The 23,733-nt window shown below is 33.4% G+C and overlaps 1 protein-coding gene across 1 annotated transcript in view; it reads left to right on the top strand.

The window, feature by feature from the left end:
- Positions 1-22,515, top strand: part of PRCP (prolylcarboxypeptidase) — an 82,706-nt gene extending 60,191 nt beyond the window's left edge. The window contains exons 6-9 of the mRNA XM_074304565.1: positions 1,244-1,416; positions 10,819-10,983; positions 11,205-11,392; positions 21,668-22,515. Of these exons, the coding sequence (XP_074160666.1) occupies positions 1,244-1,416; positions 10,819-10,983; positions 11,205-11,392; positions 21,668-21,872 (731 nt within the window). The 3' untranslated portion in view covers positions 21,873-22,515. The remainder of the gene's footprint in view (positions 1-1,243; positions 1,417-10,818; positions 10,984-11,204; positions 11,393-21,667) is intronic.
- Positions 22,516-23,733: the final 1,218 nt, after the last annotated feature.

The following is a 23,733-nucleotide window of genomic DNA, read 5'->3' as shown; positions in this document are numbered from 1 at the left end:
GCAGTGAGAAGCGATGAGAAATAGCTTTTGTAAGTAGAGACAAGGAGAAAGAAATGAGATGTTGAGGAGATAGAAATGATGATATTTGGCAACTTATTTAACGTGTTGTGTGAGGAAGAATGAGAGCTCAGGATAATAGCAACTTTATAAATTTGAAGTACACAAAACATAAAAGAGTGGCTAGTATTATTGCAATTAGAGCTTAAAACGAAACTAAGACTTCTGGGACATTCTGTACCACCTCAGAAGTTCTTTGGAACTCTGAAGTTATAATGAGACAGCATTTGTCATGAGCTACAATGGGCTGAACTTGCTTTCTTCAAAACTTGTCAAATTCAGTATTTAGCACATTTCATCAAGAAAAAAATATTTCAGCACTTGATGCTCTCCCAGCATTTTTGCACTTGGCTGTTGTCTTGATTGAACGGTAGAAATACAAGTTGGCCAAGCAGTATGCTTGGCAGTATGCCCCAACCCTACTACTGCTGCTATTGCCCTTGACTGGGAGCAGCTCCTTCCTGGCCAAGTCAGTGGTGCACAGGACTGCCAGCTTGGATCCCACAATGCTAAGGTTGTGCTCATCATTGGGCTTTGGTGGAAGGGCCACAGGGCTGTTCTTGCAGGACAATGTGGCTGCAGCATATAATCTCCTGGCTCCCAGAAGAGTAGTACTGGAAGGGGCATTGAGGAGCCTGGTGCTCAACAGGAAGTGAAGCAGCAGGAGCAGTGATGGCCCAGGTAGAGACAGGAGCCCTGAACCTCAGGTGACAGCCAGGGCCTTGGGTAGTAGTAGCACAGAACTATGGCTTTGCTTGCACATTTAGTCCTCTTTCTCCCCCCCCCCCCACCTCCACCCCCCTGCCCCAGCCTCCCTTAAGGAAGCTTGGACAGCCTGGGGTGGGGAGAGAGTATAAAGGTTTATGTTGCTCTCAGAAAGTGAGTTGGGTCAAGAAGAGAGGAGTCTGACTGGGCTGGCTTGTTTCTCTGAAATTGGAAGCCCAACTTGCTCCTTTGGGGAACTGGGTGGAGAGGAATGGTTAGGCTTCAGATCAGAGATGTACTCCTTATGGGAAAATTTCTCCAATACTCATATTTTTTTGCATCTCATGGTGCCTTCTACCAATTAACGAGTTCTAAGGGAACACTGTGTTGTGAAATAAATGCCATTTTTCAAATATTTCTGTTGACTAATAGTTACTTGGTAAAGTGAAATAAATGCAAATGATCATGTTCATTCCTGTAGGTGAAGGTTTGCAGTGGATTTCTGAAGCATTTCACCTGTGCAATCCATTAAGAAGCCAAATGGATGTAATCATGTTGAAATCGTGGCTAGCTGAAACATGGGTGAATCTGGCAATGGTGGATTATCCATATAGTTCAAACTTTTTAATGCCTTTGCCTGCTTGGCCTATTAAGGTAATAGAAACATGTTCTTGAATCACTTGTAATGATACTTTCATGTGTAATATGCATTTCACTTTCATCATTAGCTTGGAAGACATTTTGTTGAAGAAGAGCTTTTAAGGTAGCATTTTACTTTATAAAATTTTATAAAGTAAAAAATTAAATGCTTTTATAACTTCAGCAAATAAGAAGCCCAATAAGACCTTATATTCTTCACATCTTTTGAGTCAATTGTGTGATGGTAAATACATATTGTGCTGTAGGAATATCACTTGCAAAAACCTGCCTGCTTCTTTTTAAAGCCCTCATCAAGCATTCTTTAAGAGAATATAGCTTGTTCTCATCAAAACTTTGTATATAGATGAATTGGTTATTTTGTATTAAGGTCCGAGATCTTTCTTTTCATGCTTTTGTCATCTTGCCCCTTATTATTCATATTCTTTGAGAATCAATCTATGAATACCCTCAGAATTGTGTAGTTGTCAATCCAGATCTCTTCTCTGTATACGTGATCTAGTCCTGCTGGTTTTTTTTTCCCTCCCCAATTCTTTTCCTTAATAGTATTTCTATTTCCTGTATAGTGTCCAGGGCAAAGAAAATGGTAGTCATGCTACATTCTGTTCTGCTGTAATCACATCTGATATGTTCTGTTCAGTACTTCCATCCCCTTTCAGAAAGCATACAGGCAGTTTTGAGCTTGACTAGAAGGAATTACCAGGATGAGGAAAGAGGAGATCTTGGAATACAAGGATTGATTGGTAAAACTGGGAATGTATGATATGAAGAAGAGAAGACTTTTAGGCAGAAGATGGCTTAGAAAGTAGGATTGATTATATGATAGTAATCTTCAAAAATTCCTGTAAGAGGGATTAAACTTTTTTCTGCTTGTTAACTGAGAGAAAAGATTGGAACAATAAATGAAATATGTAGAGAGGGAGATTGAGTCTTTATTTATTTATTTATTTATTTATTTATTTATTTATTTATTTATTTATTTATTTATTTATTTTAATTCATTTTTCCAAATTATCCCCTCCCTCCCTCCACTCCCTCCCCCCATGGCAGGCAATCCCATACATTTTACATGTGTTACAATATAACCTAGATACAATATATGTGTGTAAATCCCATTTTCTTGTTGCACATTAATTATTAGCTTCTAAAGGTATAAGTAACCTGGGTAGATAGACAGTAGTGCTCACAATTTACATTCGCTTCCCAGTGTTCCTTCTCTGGGTGTAGTTATTTCTGTCCATCATTGATCAACTGGAAGTGAGTTGGATCTTCTTTATGTTGAAGATTTCCACTTCTATCAGAATACATCCTCATACAGTGTTGTTGTTGAAGTGTATAGTGATCTTCTGGTTCTGCTCATTTCACTCAGCAACAGTTGATTTAAGTCTCGATTGAGTCTTAATGTGAAGAAGTTTCCCCACAAAATGGAACAGTTCCAGAGTGTAATGGTTTGCATTAAAGGTTATTGGATTTCTCTCATCAAGACTGTACAGGCAAAAGCTATGTAACCAGGTTTTTGATAGTTCTGTAGAAGGGATTCTTGCTTAGGTATCTTTTGGACTACATGATCTTTGAGGCCATTCACTTCTAACTCTTAGAGAAGTAAATGGAACAACTATTCAACTTGTTATAGAGTCAGTGTTTCTTATATCTGAAAAGCAGAATCACCAGTGAGTTAAAGATTGCAAAAGAAGTTTGTCTTGTGAGAGATATGGCATCAAAATTATTAAGGAAAACTATCTACACTAGTTAGTTTTTTTTTTTAAATAGTAGGTATTTCTCTTTACAAAAAATCCAGTAGATCGATTACTGGAAGTGAGATTAGACTAGTTGTTAGTACCATTGCATTATAACACACTGTAGTGGGACAGTCATTTAAAATTCTTTTCCTTAGTTTTTCTCATCTATAAAATGAGACTAATATTTAAACCTCAGTATATTCATCAGAATTATATAATGATAAGACAACAATTATAAAAGTGCTAGGAGCTATTGTAATTTACGCTCGTCTTCTAAAAAGTACAAATTTAGCAGCCATTGTTTTATAGAATTATTTGGTCCAGCTTCTTGATATCCTATGGTAAGAGACTACTGAAATAGACTATTAAAGTCTACTGACTTTATGTTTCACCGATTTTATAATCTGTGTAATTAAGTATTCATTTAAAAATTAAGACATTCATGCATTAATTACAAAAATTAATTACATTAATTACAATCTGCTCTTCTCAGAAGGCTCTCACCACTGCCAATCTAGTGTTCTTTTTAAACAATTTTTTTTCTCATTTATGTTGATCTTAATTTTTTCAAGGTCATAAAATTTTGTTTCTTCTTTTCCATATATGCTTTTGCTTTTTTCTTCTTTTAATCAGATCTTTCATTATTCTCATTTCAGTTCATTTTTACTAGCTTTATCCTAAGTCTTCAAGATTGAAGGAATTCTTGAGTGATTGAACTATACTTCCCTTTGATGTAATTGAAAAAACAGCATTATGATATACTCTATTCTTGTACTTATGTGTGGAAATATTTGTTGCTTTTGTGTATTTTCAATTTTGTTTGTGCATTTCTTTTGAAAAAATTTCAAATATTTGAAATTTTTTCCAGCTTTCTAAAAGTTTTGGATCGCTTTCTCTCAATTTTTCATTCTGTTTCTCCATTCCTCACCTTCTTTCTCTTGTTCTGTTCCATTAAGCCCTGGAACACTAGCCAGTTGGTCACTATTCTTTCACTTGGATAGTTCCATTTATTTAGAGCTCCTCCTCCCTCTGATCCACTTCCTCCTTTTAAAAAGGTTGACAAACAGATATTCTTTTTTGATTTGTGACTTGAACTAAGAATTTCAAGGTGGCATGTTACAGATGACATATTTAAATATTGTTAAAGTATAGGGGAATTAAAACTTGTTATCACATGCGTGGAATCATCACTGATTAGCATCCAGATTTCATTTTCCATCCAATTTCAAATAATTTCCTTTGAATTGTTTTTATACATTTTTGTATGGAATTCAATTTTCTTTTGTTTATTGTTAACAAAAGCTACACCATTCATGCTAAAAATAATCAGGGATTGGGGTGATGGATTAAAAATATAATGGGAAAACAAAATAGAAATACCCTTGTCATTTGATTGTTCTATCAACATAAATGCCTTCAATACTGAATCTCTTGTCAAGCTAAATTGCAACTTAAGGAAGGAACACTGTACAGATTTTATTCTCCCTGCATTTTTTCTTATGGACAGCTCATGAAGTCTTTTAGCCTAGTCTTCTGAGTATACAGATAGATATAGTGAAATAATAAGACACAAAATGGAAAATCCCTTCCTCTTGTCCTGATGTTTTATAACATACGCGACCTCTCTGGGTGGTTTAAGCGGTTTAGGTGCGTTCTATGAAAAGACAGCTTTTAATGACAAAACTAATGTGATTATCTGAGTGAGAGTGAGGGGTATTGAAGACTGGGGAAAGAAAATCTGTTAGAATAGTTGAATGTATCTGCTTAATCTTTTTTGTAATGTGGATGGGCTATATTTTATGGGAAGAAATTGGCCTTTTTTTTTTTTAAATTATCTTCTTTTCTTCTCTTATTTCCAAATTTCTCCCTCCATCTTCTATCCTTTTATCTTATTCAAACATTTATTCTCATACTTAGAATCATTGGAAATTTTAAAAAGAATTTTTATTCTTGCTTTTATATGGGAATAAAAATAAAAGCCTATATATTTATGGGCATGGGAATATGAATTTATTAAATACCTAACATATGCAATACACTGTCCTAAGCACTATACAAATATTATTTCTTTTGATATTTGGGTATAAAGTTGATTAAATTGTGTCCCAAGGTTAAAGTTTTTCTTTCCTTCAGCTTTCTTGATTCCTCATGTGATCAGGAAGTTAAAAAAATATATTTTTGAATGTTCTTCTTCCTCCATCTTCATAGCTGTAGTAGGAAAGAAAACCAAAAAAGATCACCCGAATAAAGTACTTTGCAAACCATAAAGTGCTATAGAAATGGTTAGGTAGAATCAACTTAAGTCCAGCTACTTCAAATACTGATTCTGGTTGAAGAGTTCCTTCTTTCCCTAGTATAGTAGCCATTGGAAGAGTCTCCCTATTTTGAGTGTTTATCCAGCAGTGATATTCTGATTCTTGGAATCTGTGTCCTCTTTGGATATGGGTACTCCCTCCCCCTAGTATAGGTCACTACAACTTTGTTATATTATTTGATTCTTGTTGCTAGCATTCTATGCATGAAAAGGTCCAATGAAAATATTCCGAAGGCATTTCTCATATTCTTTTATATTTTTTATATTTGATGTTAAATTATCAATTTTATTTTGTTACCCACTGAAGTATGTTGGCAAGAAAATATTTTCAGTTAAAACTTTTGCTCCCAATATATTTTTTTTTAAATCGATGTGTTTAAAAAACATACATTCTAGCAAGCACACAATTGTTCCCTCCTTTGTAAAATATATGCCTTAAAAACAGTTTTTCAAAAGTTCCTTAGATGGTATGTATAATTTTCCACATTTCATTTAGCACAGGCTAATGGAAAAGAAGAACTTTAATTAGAATTATTTGATATCCATTTTGTCCATTATGTTTGATCTGAGTATTGTTGCTATTTATAGTTGTCTTCACTTATATTTCTGTAGTTATATTGTATATTCTCTTAATCTTGCTTCCTTTATACAGAATTACTTCCTATAATTCTTACCAACATTCTTTGCATTTTTTCAAATTTATTGTTTCTTATGGAACAATATCATATATCACAATTTGATAAAATAAGCTATTCTTCAATTACTGGACATGTAATTGATTTTGATTTTACAAATGATGTTTGTACTGATCTGAACAAATCATTCATTTTTGAGGCATAATTCCAAATTGTTTTCTAGAAGGGTGAACAATTCCACAGTTTTATATTCATAGTGCTTGTCTTTCCACAATTTCTCCATCATTGATTTTTTTCCTTCTTTTTTTAAACCATCTTCCAATTTGAATACAAAGTGATACCTCTCTGACTTATTTTAATTTATGTTTTTCACATCATCAGTGATTTTGAATGGTTTTTCAAATGACTATTAGTATGTTTTCTTTTTGAAAACTTCACATTTGATCACCATTTACTATCTATTTGGTAATGGCCCCAAATAGCATATACTTGTATAATTTTAGTATAAATTTTAGATATATAATGCAAATATTGATAGATATATAATGTAAATATAGTTAGATATGTAATGCAAATATTTTTCAATATCCATAATTTTTTCTTTTTCTCGACCCATTGGTTTTGTTTGGATAAAAACTTTTAAATTGTATGTAATCAAAATTGCCTTATTTTTTTCCATTCTGCAACTTGAATATGAATTCATCCCTATTCAAAATTTTGAATGTCATAACTTCCCATTTTCCTTTTTTAAATAGTATAATTGCTTATATTTATATTCTCTTTCATTTTGGAAATTACTATGGAATATAATGTAAGATCCTCAGGGTCTCGTAATGCTTCAAGGATCACAGGAGAGGCTAAGGTTGGTTAGCGCTTCTTCACTCTCATTCTTACTATACAACTAATTGACCTGCCTCATTTTCTAGTTATGCATAATTTTAATGTCTTATGTTTTTTTTTTAACATACTGCCCCCTTACCTTAGTATACCTAAAAATACTCAGGAAAATAACCTAACAATCTAAGAAATGAAAAAACTTTCAATAGTAGCTGAAGGAACACTTGAGTTATTCACGAAATTATATATTACTATATAGAAACTTCAGTGTAAGAGTTATAAATAACAACTCATATTTATATAGCATTTTATTGTTACAAATCATTCAGATAACTTATTTCATTTGATTATTATAACAACTCTGTGGGAAAATTAGTGCAAATATCATTTCTGTTTTATGGTGAATGAGGAAAGTCCAATGGAATAGAGTAAGAGACTTGATGAAGGTCACTATTCGAAAGTAAAAGTATCAGGACTTAAACCCAGATCTTCAAATTCAGAGTGAAGGACCCTGCCAACTGTATTCTATTTCCATTTTCTTAGACATTCTTTCTTTGACATTCCTTTTTATCTAGGTCTATTTGAATACTTTGTTATTTCTGTAAAATTTTATTTTTTTTTATAATAATGGCTTTTTATTTTAAAATATATGCAAAGATAGTTTTCAACATTCACCCTTGCAAAACCATGTGTTCCAATTTTTTTTCTTTCTCCCTTTCCCCATTCCTACCCCTAGACAGCAAGTAATCCAGTATATGTTAAATATGTGCAATTTTTTTATATGTATTTCCACATGCTGGGCAAGAAAAATCAGATCAAAAAGGGAAAAAAATTGAGAAAAAATAAAAAGCAAGCAAACAACAAAAAGATGAAAATGTTATGTTGTGATCCATATTCAGTCCTCATGGTCCTCTTTGTGGGTGCAGATGACTCTCTAACACAAGTCTCTTGGAATTGGCCTGAATCATCTCATTGTTGAAAAAAGCCAGGTCTGTCAGAATTGATCATTGCATATTCTTGTTTCTGGAACACCTACTTGTATAGGGAGTTCTTTTCTTTTTGAGGAAAATTATTCATTGTTGGATAGCTTTAATTATTAGAAAGAATTTTCTCAAATAGAGCTATCTATCATCCTGCCAACCATTACTGTGGCTGCTCTCTCTGTCCCCCACTGTCATCTCCCTTTGTCCCTTCCTCTACTGGCTCTATTTATGTTCATTTTAGTTCTTTACTCTAGATACTCTAGTTTTCCTTCTTAAATAGCACACCTAGCACTGGTCACACTATTCAAATTCAGCCTTATGATTATAGAGTATAGTAGTATTATCTATCATCTACTTTATTGTAGATATACTTTTCCTAATAGTCTAATATTTTGGAAATGTTGCTTACTTGGGTGGATATTTTAAAAATTACTTTATTTTGAGTTGACTGAGTCAAGTATTAGTATTCAGATTCAAAAAGTATAAAGTTTAGTTAGTAATCAAACATTTGATAACTTCTGTGAGTAGTTCCTAACCTTAAAATGCTATTGATAAGTTCTGATTGGCATTTTTCTTTCTTCTTTTTTTTCTTATTTTTTTCTTATAGCTTTTTATTTACAAGATATATGCATAGGTAATTTTTCAGGATTGACAGTTGCAAAACCTTTTGTTCCAATTTTCCCCCTCCTTGGCTCCTCCTCCCCCAGATGGCAAGTAGACCAATACATGTTAAATATATTAAAGTATATTAACATATATACAATATATGTATACTTGTCCATACAGTTATTTTGCTGCACAAGAAGAATCGGACTTTGAAATAGTGTACAATTAGCCTGTGAAGGAAATCAAAAATGTAGGCAGACAAAAATATAGGTATCGGGAATTCTATGTAGTGGTTCATAGTCAACTCCCAGAGTTCTTTTGCTGGGTGTAGCTGGTTCAATTCATTACTGCTCTATTGGAACTGATTTGGTTCATCTCATTGTTGAAGAGGGCCATGTCCATCAGAATTGATCATCATATAGTATTGTTGTTGAAGTATATAATGCTGATTGGTATTTTTCATGCTAAGATTTTCTTCTAAAGACACTGTGTAAATATAAGGAGTTAGTAGTATTATTTTAGATAAAGGAGATTTTCCAGAAAAAGGAAAGCTTTGCAATTAACTTTTTCATTTTCTTGTAGCATCAGTTCTTAATTCATTGTTGTATTATCATTTGCATTCTAGAACTGAATGGATTTGTGCAACTTTGATTTCATTTTAATTTTAAGTCAGCATCAAAGTTAAACTTTGATTTTAGTCAACTCTTTTCAAAAATTTTTAGCATTGTTGTTGTTCAGTAATGTCTATTTCTTCGTGATCCCATTTAGGATTTTCTTGGCAAACATACTGGAATGATTTATCTTTTAGTTCTCCAGCTCAATTTAATACAGGTGAAGAAACTGAAAGTTAAGTGACTTTTCCAGGGTCACTCAGCCTGTAAGTCTCTTAGGCTGGATTTGACCTCAGGAAGATGAGTCTCCCTGACTTCAGTCACCACTCTATTCACTATGCTACACAGCTGCTTCTTACTTTAGCATTGTACAGCACTTAAAAATTCAGTGACTTTACTCTGAGGGCACAGAAATGAATGAGACACAACCCCTGTCCTCAATAGGTTGGTGGAACCTTCCTATAATTTCCCTTAGCTTGTTGGACTTTCTTAATTTTTCTGCTTTTGTGTTTCTTCCTTCAATTTCTCAATTTATTAAATATGAGCAGGGGGTATTCAGCCTAAGTATTAGTGATATCTCATTTGGGGAGGCTAACAGCTCTTTTTTTTTTTTTTTGGTAAGGAAAGGCACAATTGTGTGCAAAACATGTTTTCTGTGCTTTTCTACTTTTCCCTTTCAGCAAATTTTTTCTCTACTTATTCTGCTTCCCTAACGTGTTCTTGTAAAACAATTGACGGTGGAGTTATTTCTTTTCCCTTCATCTTTTCTAAATTTCCCTATTATTTGTTTCACTTTGTTGAAAGCTCTTCCTAATCAGTTGCTATATGGCGAGATTGCTGAGAAACATTCTTGTTGAGATCTTCATAGATTGTAATAACTTAATATATTATTTTCCAATTATGTTTTAATAGAAGTAATGTTTCTTCTGATTCTATGATCTTTATAGTTTTTTGCTTCACATTAATTTTTAAATATATTCTTCCTTTGAAGTCAGTTTCAGGTTATAGCTCTTATCTCTCCCTTTTCCAGAGTTATCTCTCATAATAGGAAATAAAAAAGGAGAGAAAAATTGCATTGTAGGTAAGCCAACTTAATGTATCAAATAAACTGGCAGAATATTCAGTATTCCACACTTTCTTTTTTTCCACCAATAAATGAGAGAGATGCATTTTCTTTTTATTATGTTTATTTTAATCAAACTGTATTTCATAACATTACATATTTTCATTGTATCTTTTATATTGTCATAGTAATTTTGTATATTATTTTCCTGATTCTGTTTATTTTGTTTCTTATCAGCACATATAAATTTTTTCCATGTAGAGAATGCAGAGAAAAGCATTCTTCATATTCGTTTTCTGATCTTTAATGAGAGGTAACTTTAATGTTCCTCAAATCATACCTAGTAGGTAATTCCTTTATATATAAAGTTAACTTTGGAGCTACTTATTTATTGGTTAAAATGGGAAGCTGAACTTTGTTTATTTCAGTAGCCTTAGCACCATAGAGAAATTTAGAAAATAGTAATAATAAAAATAATAATATGTTTTATCATTATCAAAAGACACCATAGACTCAATGGAAGGTTTTTTACATAGTTTAAACAAAATTTAATTTTATATTCATATTTTTCTATTTCCTGATGTTCTCTTTTTTATATCTCTTTAAAATAGGAGGTATGCAAGTATTTGACAGATTCCCATGCATCAGATAAAGTGTTAGTACAGAATATTTTCAAGGCGGTGAATATCTATTACAATTATTCTGGAGAAGCAAGCTGCCTGAATACCTCACAAACAGCAACAAGCAGTCTCGGGATCCAAGGTTGGAACTATCAGGTAAAAATATATAATTCTATAAAAGGTCATTCTTTAAATGTCAGCTACTATTAATTCTCAGTAAAAGATATTATAAGCTATGTTAATGACCACTTCATTTTTAAGATTTCACTGATTCTGACCTTTATTTGATGGCTTGTTTGTAAAATTTATCCAAGACAAAAATCTAAGGTAATGATTTGGATAAAATAGGTTTAGTTTCTTTTGTCTTTGCTTTTTAGGCCTGCACAGAAATGGTGATGCCCATATGTACCACTGGTATCAGTGATATGTTTGAACCTCAGGCATGGGACTTTGCTGCATATTCTGACCAGTGTTTCCAAGAATGGGGTGTGAGACCTAGACCTTTATGGATTCCAACTGTGTTTGGTGGCAAAAACATCAGTTCACATAGTAACATTATCTTCAGGTGAGTATCTTCATAAGGTGCAAAGGTATATTGATATAATAAGATGTTAGTACAACAACAGAGGAAATAATATTTGGAAAACACTATTGAGATATGTAGTTTGGATTAGAAGACTTAGTTAACTTTTCCTCTTCCTTGAAAGATAAAAGGAGAAGAAAATAAATATATTTTGTACTTATTATCCCATTTGCTTAGGCAGCTTTTATAAGGATCAAACAGTATGTCATGTCAAATTGAAGCATCATGTATTCTTCCCATTTTGTCTTTAGAATCTAAGCATTTTGGGATGTGTTTCTGTTAAAAGTCAATCAAGTGAAATGTATATGTGAGTACAGTATGTTGTGAATTTGGAATTTCTAAGTATTACCTGGAACATAAGATTTTCCATTATAAAGATAAGAAGAGTTTAGCGTATTTTCCCATACATTTAGAGCTCATGGCTTCTTTTCTTGTTTTTATAAAGAATGCCTATGAAGGACTTACACAGATCCTACAATTCAGGGTCTTTGTTCAAATTGCAAATTCATTTCTTTTAGATATTTCTTTAAACAAAAGTCAAAATTAGCTACTGGATGGTAGCAAATAGCCAAGTACTTTAAAAGTGAGAAGTATTGGCTTGAATTGGAGGATTACTCAAGGTTTTAGATTGAGGCATTGGCTAGCTTTGCTAAAGAGTTGCTGTCTTCTTTTACTCTTGCTGTTACTAGCTCAGCAGGGTATCAACCCCAAAATAAAAACTGCATCACTTTGATGGAAAACATACAGCTCCATCTTGTTGAATTTCTTTAAATTGAGTTACTTGTCTTCATTATAATTCTGTAGTACTATACTATACAATCCAACTTTAGAAAGTGACAATTGAGCAAATAAACTTGTTTTAGAATATTTAAGGGGTCGTTGCCAGATTATTTGTAACTAGAAAAGCCTGAAAACAATCAAATGAATGAGAAAAGAAATAGGAGCTTAAACACAACACTATGAGCCCTAAAGCTCATCTTTGTCCTTTCAGAGGCAAACACTTTGTCACCACCTTATATTTTAAGAACCTACCTTTGCCACAACATCTGTTTGATTGTTATTTTTTTCAGTTAGTTGTACAGCATTTTAATATCAATTGAATATCTCATATTCAACCAAAGTTCTTTTAAGCATCGGCTATATTACAAGGGAGTTGCAAAGAGGTAAAGCTCTGGTCCCTGCCTTCAGGAAGCTAATGGTCTAGCAGGCTAACACTTCAAATTACTCCTCAAGGATTTCTGTGGTGAATTTTGTGGTGTATTTGATTTGCGCCTATCAAAAGAAAATCATGGTTGAATTGAAATAAAACTATAATACAAAGTCCTTATGAATCTATGTAGGAAGTGTTACAAATGATATTTTTCTTTTTTAGTGCAAGTGGTACTTGTGATACTTATAAGTCAGTCAGCAAATATTTACTTCATGCCTAGAATGTGCCAATTACATGCTAAGTGTTGGGATTACAAAGACAAAAGTAAAACAAATCCTGCTTTTAAGGAGCTAGTATTCCATGAGAGGAAATGACATTTGTGCAGAGGCAAATATAAAATATTTTCTGAGCAAATACATGAGATTAAGGGAGAGACCAAAAAGGGGATCAAGGAAGGGCCTCACTTTGTAGAATTTTGAAGGTGGCTAGGGATTCTAAAAGTGGAATTAAATGAGAATATCCTTCCTATTATAAGAAATGGCTTCTTGTTAAAAGCATAGAGGCAGGAGTTAGGAATGGCAAGGAGGCCATTTTGAATATCATAGAGTACATGTAGGAAAGTAATACCTAACAAGCCTGAGAAGGTATGTTGAATCCAGATGGTTAAAGATTTGGCATGCCAGATGGAGAAGTTTTTATTTAATCTGAGAGACGGTAGGGGGCCACTAGAGCTCTTTGAGCAACAGAGTGATATGGCCAGATATGTTCTTTAAGAATTTGGCAGCTTTGTGTAGAATGAATGGGATATGGAGAGATTTGAAGCATGGAAACCAATCAGAAGACCATTCTAATAGTCCAGGAGAAAGGTGATGAGAACCTGAAGTAGAGTGATGGCCATATGATTAGAAGCAAGGAGGATGGATGTCAGAGATAGTATAGAAGTAGAGTTGGCAAGATTTGGTAAATGATTGGATGTATGGGGTGAGAGACAGTTAAGATTACATTGAGCTTACAAAACTGTTTGATTAAAAGGATGACAGTACCTTCAATAGGCATAGGAAGTTTACAAGAGGAGTAGGGTTTGGGGAGCAAAGTAAAACAATGTGTTCTATTTTGTACCTTTTGAGTTTGAGATGCTTTGGGTATATCTGATTTGAATATTGAGTTGAAAGTTGGTAATGAAGATTTTGAACTTAGGACAAGAGGTTAGGCACTAGATATATGTATTTGAATCATATTCATAGAGATGATAACTGAGCCCATGATCATTGGATCCCATGAGATCAACTCCCAGCCTACAGTTTTGGAGCACTGTTTATATTTAGGAAACTGGACATAAATAACTTTCAAGCAAAAGTGCCTGAAAAGGCAAAGGAAGAACTAAAAGATAGTATGAAAAGTGGGAAAAGGGGGTACCCAGGACTAGAGGATGCTCAGTAGTATACACCTCTGAGGAGAGGTCAATAAAGATGAAAACCAAGAAAAGGCCAGTAGATATGATAATTATGAGATAATCAGTAACTTGAATATCTACTTTAATTGCCAACCCTTCTTGATTCTAATGCCTTCCCTCTTTTAATTATTTCCTATTTATCCTGAATATATCTTGTTTATATGTGCTTCTTTGCTTCTTGTCTTCTCTATTTGGCTGTGAGTTTCTTGGGAGCAAGGACAATCTTTTGCATTATTTGTATCTCCAGCACTTAGCACAATATCTTGTACATAATAAGCATTTAAATGCTTATTGACTGCATGGCTGGAGAGAATAACATCAGTAAAATGTAAAGTCATAAGCCAGATTGTAAAGGTGAAGAATTAAGGGTGGCTGCAATGAGTATAGAAAGAGGAAGCTTTTTTTTTTTTTTTTTTTTTTTTAAAGAAGTTTGTCTGTAAAAAGGAAGGTAAAATATAGAATGATAGCTTGAGGAAATGGTCAAGACAAATGAGGGTATTTTAAAGGTAAGAAAGACGAGGCATTTTTATAGATAGTAGTGAAAAAGCCAGAAAACTGGGACAAAATAAAGATTAATTAAAGAAATGGTGTGGCTATGGGGACAATTTGTTGGAGGAAACATAAAAACTACAATTTAGGGAAGTTGACATTGGCAAGGAGAAGGGCCACCTCATCATCATCCAGTGAAGTAGACAAAGAAATAATGGAGCATAACATCATGCAGAATAGAGGAGAGAGCAAACATTTAATGTTGAAAAAATGAAGTTTCCCCACTGATAGAATGAACAAAAGAGAATGTTTGGAATGGCTTCTTTGTGTAATGTAATAGAGCCTCAATTAAGAGGAAATAAAAAGATTGCTTGATTGCAGTGAGGGCCCAAATGAGCATATATAACATAGATTTGTAGTGGAGTCAAACTAATTGTGTATTTTCCTCCAGAACCATAAAGTATGTGAGGAAGAGCAGAAAAGGTAGATGGTGGGATACCGAATAAAATAAATAACAAAATAAAGTTTAAACTACTTGAAGAAGACAACTACTGGGTAACAAACAGAATGTCTCTTATAAAGACTCAAGATCTATCAGAATAATTTAATTTTCTTTTGTGATAAAAGTGGCAGCCCAAGTAGAATGACAGAGTAGAATTTAACTTCAATCTTTCAAAATCTAAGACTATGCTTTCTAGAGCATAACACTTATATAAATGTGTGATTGATAAAAGGATCAGGCCTAGAGAGAATTGTTATTAGTGGATCAATACACAATTTGGATTTGGCAATATGTAAATAGAGATAGAAAAAGAGTTCAGTAGATTTGAGAGAAAAGGACAGTTTTATGAGGTAAACTAGTTAATTCTAGGGCCAAGAATGACAAGGGAGAAAAATAAAGGTAGAAGAGGCACAATTCATCTGTAAGGGTGTTAAGGGGTAAGGGACTGGAGCTCCCAATAGGAATAAATAAGTTTAAGAGGGAGGTATACAGGGAGATAGAATACTGTTTTTATGGAGGAATTTCACAATTCTTGATCATTTAAGTAGAACACTTTGTTTTGATAGTAAGATCAAGACTTGACATTTTTTGTGTGTATCTAAACTGAATTAATGATGTAGGATATGAAAGTTGAGAATATTGATGAATTGAGAGGCCAGGTTGATTGAAGGAATATCAATACATATGTCAAAGTTAGGAGAAAGAAATAATGAGGATAATAGATAACTTCCACAAGGATCTAGATAGGATCTAGCTGGACAGAATATCACTATACTTTGAAACTTTCCTTTGTTTTCCATACACTTGGAAATTATTAGGTCTAACTAATAGTTCAGGTTAATAAAAAAACAACCCACAGATAATATATTTTACGAAAAACTTATAGTAACTAAGCCTGTTGAAAAAATAGTTATTCTTGGTGTAGATATGACCCTAGGATCTTGAAAGATGTTTCTATGCTCTTAAAACTCAAGTTTTGTCAGGCACTGCTAAACTAGGAAGGCTTTAAGTATGATCTTTGTGATTAAATATATATATGTCTGGGTATATAATACATATATATCTATATAAGCCTTTTTAGATATCTACATACTTATATAGAGATGTGTTTAGATGTATTTACATCTAGGAATCTATAGATATATGTATATCTATTTCTATCTGGATATCTGCACATACACACTCCATCATCAGGATCAGGCTTCGAAAACCTTTTTATCAGTAGGTGATCCATCTCATCTCATCTCATCCTGTCACATTGCATCTTATCTATCCATCTCTTTATTGTTAATTGTTGCCCTGCATTCTCAAAGAGGATCAAAATGACTTTGCTATGTTAGAACCAAGTTACAGTTTATCCAGCTGTGGATGATCAGACTGGTATGAGCTTAGGATGCTCTACCACAGGTTGGACACAAATAGTCCATATGAACATTTGGGAAGGATTCTCAAAATTTCTGCAAATTTCTTTTGAGCTACTTGAATTCTGCTTTGCTTATAGAACAGATCACCTTCTTTAATGCAGGTACACCATGCTAGGTGGTCTTTTGCTAGTGTCTCCCATGTTGTGCAGTAAATTTCAGAGTTCTTTGGAGATTCCTTCAGAAGCATCTATTAATAACAATCTATTACTTAAAAGTCAGCCTTGCTACAGTCAGAGTGATTGGACCCAAAAAACTGGACCCAAGGGTGGTTTTCTTTTTTTTTTTTTTTCCCAGAGAGGAGTGGTTAGTGGTTATAAGGGCACAGCCATTTACAACACAAGTATTAGAACTGTTTTGATCTGCATGGAAGAAGGGTTCCTCATTTATGAGATCATGAGATCCTTGAATTATGTAAGTGCAGTGATTTTCTGTTAGGTAAGCACCAAGGTGTCACTTTTTTGATTGTTTCATTTCATTGACAAAGTTCTATCTAATCCTGTGTAAGCATAAGAGCTAATGAACTTGGGCTCTTACGTTTCCCCATTATTTTTGTCAACATTTTGATACTTTTTGTATTAAGTGCAAAACATGTTGAAAAACTACAATCATTTAATTCCCATTTTTGACTACTATGCATTAATTTCACAGCCTATTCTCTGACTCAGCTTTGAGAACAGCAGAGTATTTTTATTTATTTATTTTCCTTTTTTGTTGTATAACTTAATAGGATTCCAAACACTTTTTTCACACAACTTAAAAGGAATGTTCACTACTCATGCCTGTGTAGATTCACTAAATATAAAAGAGAAGAGTTCCTTTTTGAGCTGCCTCGTTTACCATCATTTCTCAGGCTCAGTAACTGCTGCCAGTGATTCCATTTGGCCTGATGATAGGAATCTTTACACAGGGCAGCCAGTTTCCCCCATGAAAGCAAATGCATTTGTATATTTCTTAGTGATTGGCTTAGTTTTCATAGGACTAGGACCAAGAAATCAAGTCATGAACATTTTAGGTCTCTCAGCAACTCAAAACAGTGTTGCTAAGCCACTAGGTTGGTTCAGATGACCTTTTAAACCAAATGCAATTTGCTTATTATGGTGCTTTGGGGATGGCTCTTTTGTTTTGCAAATTATGTAGTGTTTCCTATCTATATTGGGTCTGTGAAATTAGGATGATGATAAAGGTTATTTGTTAATTAAAAGAATCCAAGCCTGTGGATGTATAGTTTACTTTTCCATTTTTTAAAATAATTGAAAACCAGCATCCCTCTTTGTTTTAGAACTCTCTTTGGGTAAATGAAGGGGGCAGTTTGTTCTTTGTTTTATTCTGTTTTTGTGTGTGACAAAAGCAGAACAGTGCTCTTTTTGGAGTGAATCTTTCTAGTATACTATTGAATTATTAGTGAACATTCTTTAGGGAACATGATAATTTAACAGGGAATTTGAAAATAACATTCTGAACACCATTATTGGTAAAGAAAATAAAATGATTCCACACACTACATTTTTAATGGTGAAACTCAGTGTTTATCTAAAATCATTTCCAGAACATGATTTGTGTCAATTTTTGCTTATTATGTCTAAATAATATTAGTTTTGTCTGTTATCCATATATAGCAAGCAACTATAATGAAGTTAAGTGAATTGTTTGAGACAACAGTGAATCTCTGATTAAATTGTGAATAAAACTCAGATATCTAATCTCTAAAAGGAATGTAGGTTTATCTTCTATAGGGATAGGCGGTGTACTTTGTACATATAATTATCTTTGGGAAACTTAGATACTTAACACATGATTTTAGTCATGAGATGTACATATATAAATATTATAGGAATTACTTACCTATCACTTTGACTTTGAAAATTTCATTTTGGGTTTGTAACACTGTTCATAAAGGAGCATAATCTCTTTTAAAATATTTTTTCCAATTACAAGTAAAGATACTTTTTAACATTCATTTTTTATAAGATTTTTGAGTTCCATTTTTTTTCTCTTCTCCCCTCTTTTTTTTTTCCTCCCCAAAGCTACAAGCAATCTGCTATAGTTTACAAATGTACAATCATGTTAAACATATTTCTGCATTAATCATGTTGTGAAAGAAGAAACAGTACAAAAGGAAAAAACCTCCCACAATTCTTCTCCCTACCCCCAAAAATGTCAAAATAAAATATGCTTCAAAGTCTGCATTCAAACACCATAGTTCTTTCTCTGGTTGTAGATAGCATTTTTCATTGTGCGTGTCTTAGAATTGTTTTGGATTATTGTAGTCCTGAAAAGAGCAAAATAGGTCATAGTTGATCATTATACAATGTTGCTGTCACTGTGTACACTGTGTATGTTTTCCTGGTTCTGTTCAGTTCACTAGGCATCAGTTTATGTAAATTTTTCCAGGTTTTTTTTTTTTTTTTTTTTTTTTTTTAATCTTGCCTACTCATCATTTTATAGGATTCCTTCAAAATCATGTAACACAACTTAACCAATCATCCTCAATTGATGGTATTTTCTCAATTTCCATTTCTTTGCCTGCAAAAAGAACTACTATAAATATTTTTGTATATGAAGGTCTGTTTTCAAGAGGGAATAATCTTTAAAAAAATTGAGAACACAGTACAAAAATTGCCATTCTTTTTTAAGAAGGATTCCATCATCCAATTAGCATTTATTAAATAGGTTTGTGTAGAGGCATTGTGCTAGATGTGATTCAGGAGGATAGGTATTTTTTGTTTTTTTTCAGTAGTTATTTTGGTTGTTTGACACAGTTTGTGACTGTATAATACAGATTGTTGCTGTGTTAATCTGTCTAATGTTGACATTAAATTAATTGCCATGTCAACATTTGTACCATGCTTTAACTATTATATAATCAAATTTAGAGTAATAACAATTATGTTTTATGAATTTTATTTTAACATTGATTATAACATTTTCCTATGGAAGTTTAGATATACTCAGTCACCTTCGTGAAGAGAACAAAAAGATTCTAGAGACTTTCTCAGCTAGCAAATACTTGATGTTTCTTCTTGCCACATCGGAAGAGATGGCAGCTAAGTGTAGTAATGGTTTAGAAATATGGACTTTTTTTTGGCAAAATCTTATGGTGAAGGCTGTTTAAATATGAGCCTTGGTTTCCTCATATATAAAATTATGTAGGTTCTTTCTGCTCTAATTCTATGATTTTGAGATTATGCACATTTTTACAAAACCAAACATTAAGAAATAGAGTAAAAATAGATTTAAAATTGAAAAGTCAACTAAACAAAGTCTTAGAAAAATGACTACATTAAAGGGACAGAAAAGAAAGAAGAACAAGTGATGAATTAGGAAAATTATGAATAAAATAAATGTATTGTAAAAGCAGTAAGGAAAACTCTTGGCCAATCATTGGGAATATAAGAACACAAGGAAGATGGAGCCTGTCTTTAAAGAGCTTTTATTCTAATAAGGAAGGCCACATATTCAGGGCATTTCAAGAGTCTTGGTATAGTTTTAAACTATTAAAACAAATCTTTAGTATTCTTTTAAGCTATTAAAGCTTAAAACTGCACTAAGACTCATGAGCTATCCTATATATGGAAAGGGTATTTGGGATAGTGAAAGGAGCCACACTGGGACTGATTGACATTTTTTTTCTTTTTTCTTTTCTTTTTTTTCTCTGAGGCAATTGGGGTTAAGTAACTTGCCTAGGGTCACACAATTAGGAAGCATTAAGTGTCTGAGACTAGATTTGAACTCAGATCCTTATGACTTCAGGGCTGGTACTCTAACCATGGCACCACCTAGCTGCCCTAATATTCTTTTTCTAGTAAATGGCAGTGTAGATTTGATAGTTGTTTAAGAGTTGGAAAGTAGAGGTGGGTGGGAGGAGGTTATATTAATGGCAACAGGGGTAGAGTAGATAGCTAGTTTTTTTTTTTTTTTTTTATGAAATTTGAAGCATGGCTGATGCTGACCAGATATAGTGGACTATGAATTTGCATTCATTAATTCACGGATCTATATGGCTCAGTCCTTAGGGTAGGATATACAAAGTTAAGGAGATTCATTTGCCAAGGATATGGAAAACCTTGCATGTTTCTTCAGGCAAGGAAGGAGCGAACACTAAGGAGAAAGGGATTGGTCAAAGTAAAGATCCATGGGAAATAAAGTCTTAAGAAAAATCTGCTGGAACTGGCAATTAGATCGTTAGCGATTTTAGAATAGTTTCAATAGAATGATCAGAGGAAGATATTATAGTCCAACTGACTGAGGATTGTATAGATAGTGAGGAAATGCAGGCAATGAGTAGAAACTTTGCCTCTGGAAGTTTAACAGTTAACAGAAAAAGAGATGAATTGGGATGATCACTTGAGTATAGTGGTGTCAAGAGATTTTTTAAAATATGATAAGAGAATACTATTTTTTTCAGGCATAGACAAGGAATTTATGAAGGAGAATTGAAGATGCAACAGTAGAAACAGAAAATATTCAATCTTCTGTTTGGTTTTTAAAACCCTTCACATCCTGGTCCCAAACTACTTATTTCATCTTATTGCACATTACTTCCCTTCACACCTACTTGTAGTTTAGTCAAACTGGCCTCTTATTTTCCTCATACATACATAGATACTCCATCTTCTGCCTCCCATGGCTTTGCCTACGACCAAACGTCATGTCTCTTGGGCACTCTCCTTCTTTGCTTCTTAGAATACCTTGTTTCCTTCAAGATTCAGCTGAAAGGCCATCTTTTATATGAAGCCTTTCCTAATTTCTCTTTCCTAGCAGCAAGTGTCTTCCCTCCAAATTTTCCCCATGTTCTTTTGTATATAATTTCATAAACGGTGGAATGTAAACTTCTTGAAGACAAGGACTATTTGACTTTTATCTCCCCAATGACTAACACTGTTCTTGGTACATGAGAGATGCTTAAGAAATGCTTGTTAACTGACAAAGGAAGATGGGTTGGGATAGAATCTAGGAAAAGTGGAGGAATTAATCTTAACCAGACATAGAACTAATTCTTCTGCAAAAATAGGGGAAAGTAAGCAGAAGATGGATGAAAACAACAGCTCTTTTGAAGTGAGGAGTAAAATAATTTCTGAGCAACAAGGAAGATCCAGATGAAGTTTTTATTATAATGGATTTTCTTAAATCTCAATACAAATTTCATAATAAGGTCTTAATGCTATGTTAAACTAATGTTAAATGCTATGTTAAACTAAACTATGTTAAACTAATCACCTTTCCCTATTTCTTCCTGTAGTAATGGTGCACTGGATCCTTGGTATGCAGGTGGAGTGAATGAGAACATCACAGATACTCTTGTCTCAATAGTCATCCCAGATGGGGCCCATCATTTAGATCTACGTGCCAGGAATGCTGATGACCCTGAGTCAGTGCTATTAGCTCGAACCATGGAAGTTGATTACATGAAGAAATGGATCACACAGTTTCAGAGTCATCACTGAAAAGTGACATGGGTGCAACGAAATAATGTCATGATTTTTTTTCCAAACCATCACCCTCTGTACTTTTTCTGTGTATTCTTTTTTCCATTAGTAGATTGGGGACCAGAGAGAAAAATATATCTGTAATTAGATTTCCTCCATGCGATTTTTATTTTGTAGGTGTTGGACTTCCAACCTCAGTGTCCATAAAGCGGTTCTTTTCAGTTTTTACAAATTGCCTGAAATCTAAGGTGGTGAGTCTACTCTGAATATTAGGGTTCCTGATTGTCCTAGAAAAAAAGAGTGACTATCCTGAAGGAAAGCTTGTTTAATGTTGGGTTTTTGATTCTTTACTGTTTCAATTTTTCAGATCACTTTTTTACTTCTCATCAGAGAATTTTGCAAAAACCAACCAACAAACAAGCTAGAAATGTTATTAAGGGCAGAGGGATGATGAAAATATACCTGCTCTTGTGAAAATCTTCAAAACAGGCCTTTATCAGGCTACCACTAGAACATAGAAAACATTTCTCTTGTTCTGCAGTTGTTAACCAAGATTATAAGTTGAGTTGTGCCATTGTAAATAAGGAATAGGGCTGGGCCTTATACCTGTTTGTTTATATTAAAGTACATGCCAGCTGTCTTTTAATACAGCACATATTTAGTTTGGTTGGTTGTGTGATTTTTTTTTTTTTTTATGTGTTTCTTCTTTCTTGGCATCTTCTTTTAATTCTGGGATATTTGCCGCAGTGGTTCTGTTGAAGAGAAATTTGGCTATTTTCTGCTCTGTTTCTCTTTGTTTCTTAGCTCAGTTTTAGGACACTTTTGATAGGTTCTGCTGGTTTAAAAATTTTTTAAAAATATATTTTTGAGGGGCTTGCTTATATATAATTTGATACCTCTATAAGTTTCAATATAGACCTTAAAATTATAGATTAACTATTCAAAATTGGTTACATTTACCTTTCCTTTTCTTTGCTATTGGTTGGGGTGATGTCATGAAAGTCCAGGGTATTGCAGCACACGGGGGCAGGTGCACAACTTTCCTGTTTGGTATCCAAAAAGGCCACCTGACCAATTCAGAGAGACAGCATTTTTGACATTAATAAATGGATGAGCTGTTCCTATTTTCAGGCTTTTGGCTTCTTTCACACAGAACTTACACTGAAACCTTTCTTTCCGAGAGCTTTTTTGGGATAACAAATAGGGCTGGATCAAAACCTTTCAGAGAGAGACTCTTAACAGCTTCTACTTTGTTGAAAGACCTTTTCTCTTATTTCTGCTGTTCTCTTTCTTCAGTATTCTTCCCATTGCTTTGCCTTAGGAACAATGTTTGTTCTTTAAATAGTGTACCTCAAGCCTAATCATTTGCTGATTTATGGTTTTATCTCAGGTAAAATTGTGTGTGTGTGTGTGTGTGTGTGTGTGTGTGTGTGTGTGTGTGAGAGAGAGAGAGAGACAGAGAGAGAGAGAGAGACAGAGAGAGAGAGAGACAGAGAGACAGAGAGACAGAAGTGAAGAAGGAGAGGGAGAAGGAGAGAAAGGGAGAGATATCTAGGAAATATAGAGAGATAATTATTTTTTTCTTTTTTTAAAAAGCATTCAATTACCTATTTAATCATTTAGTCATTGTTTTCATTTTAAATTCAGCACAATTCTATGATATGGGGATCTTAAGACCAAAGTGATGTTTTTTGTTACCCATGAATAATTATTTAATTCAGAGAATTTTTATAGATTAGTGTTTTCCCATTATATCTGTGTGAATGTCTCATGGGAATTTTTATTAAAATGTCCAATTTATACTACAAATTAAATCTATATAGTGTATATGTGTATATATATATATGCACACATATATATATATACACACACACACCCA

Source organism: Sminthopsis crassicaudata, chromosome 3 (assembly GCF_048593235.1).
Source record: "Sminthopsis crassicaudata isolate SCR6 chromosome 3, ASM4859323v1, whole genome shotgun sequence".
NCBI classification, from domain to species: domain Eukaryota; kingdom Metazoa; phylum Chordata; class Mammalia; order Dasyuromorphia; family Dasyuridae; genus Sminthopsis; species Sminthopsis crassicaudata.
Note: the sequence above shows the minus strand (reverse complement) of the source record. Positions and strands in the feature narration are given on the sequence as shown.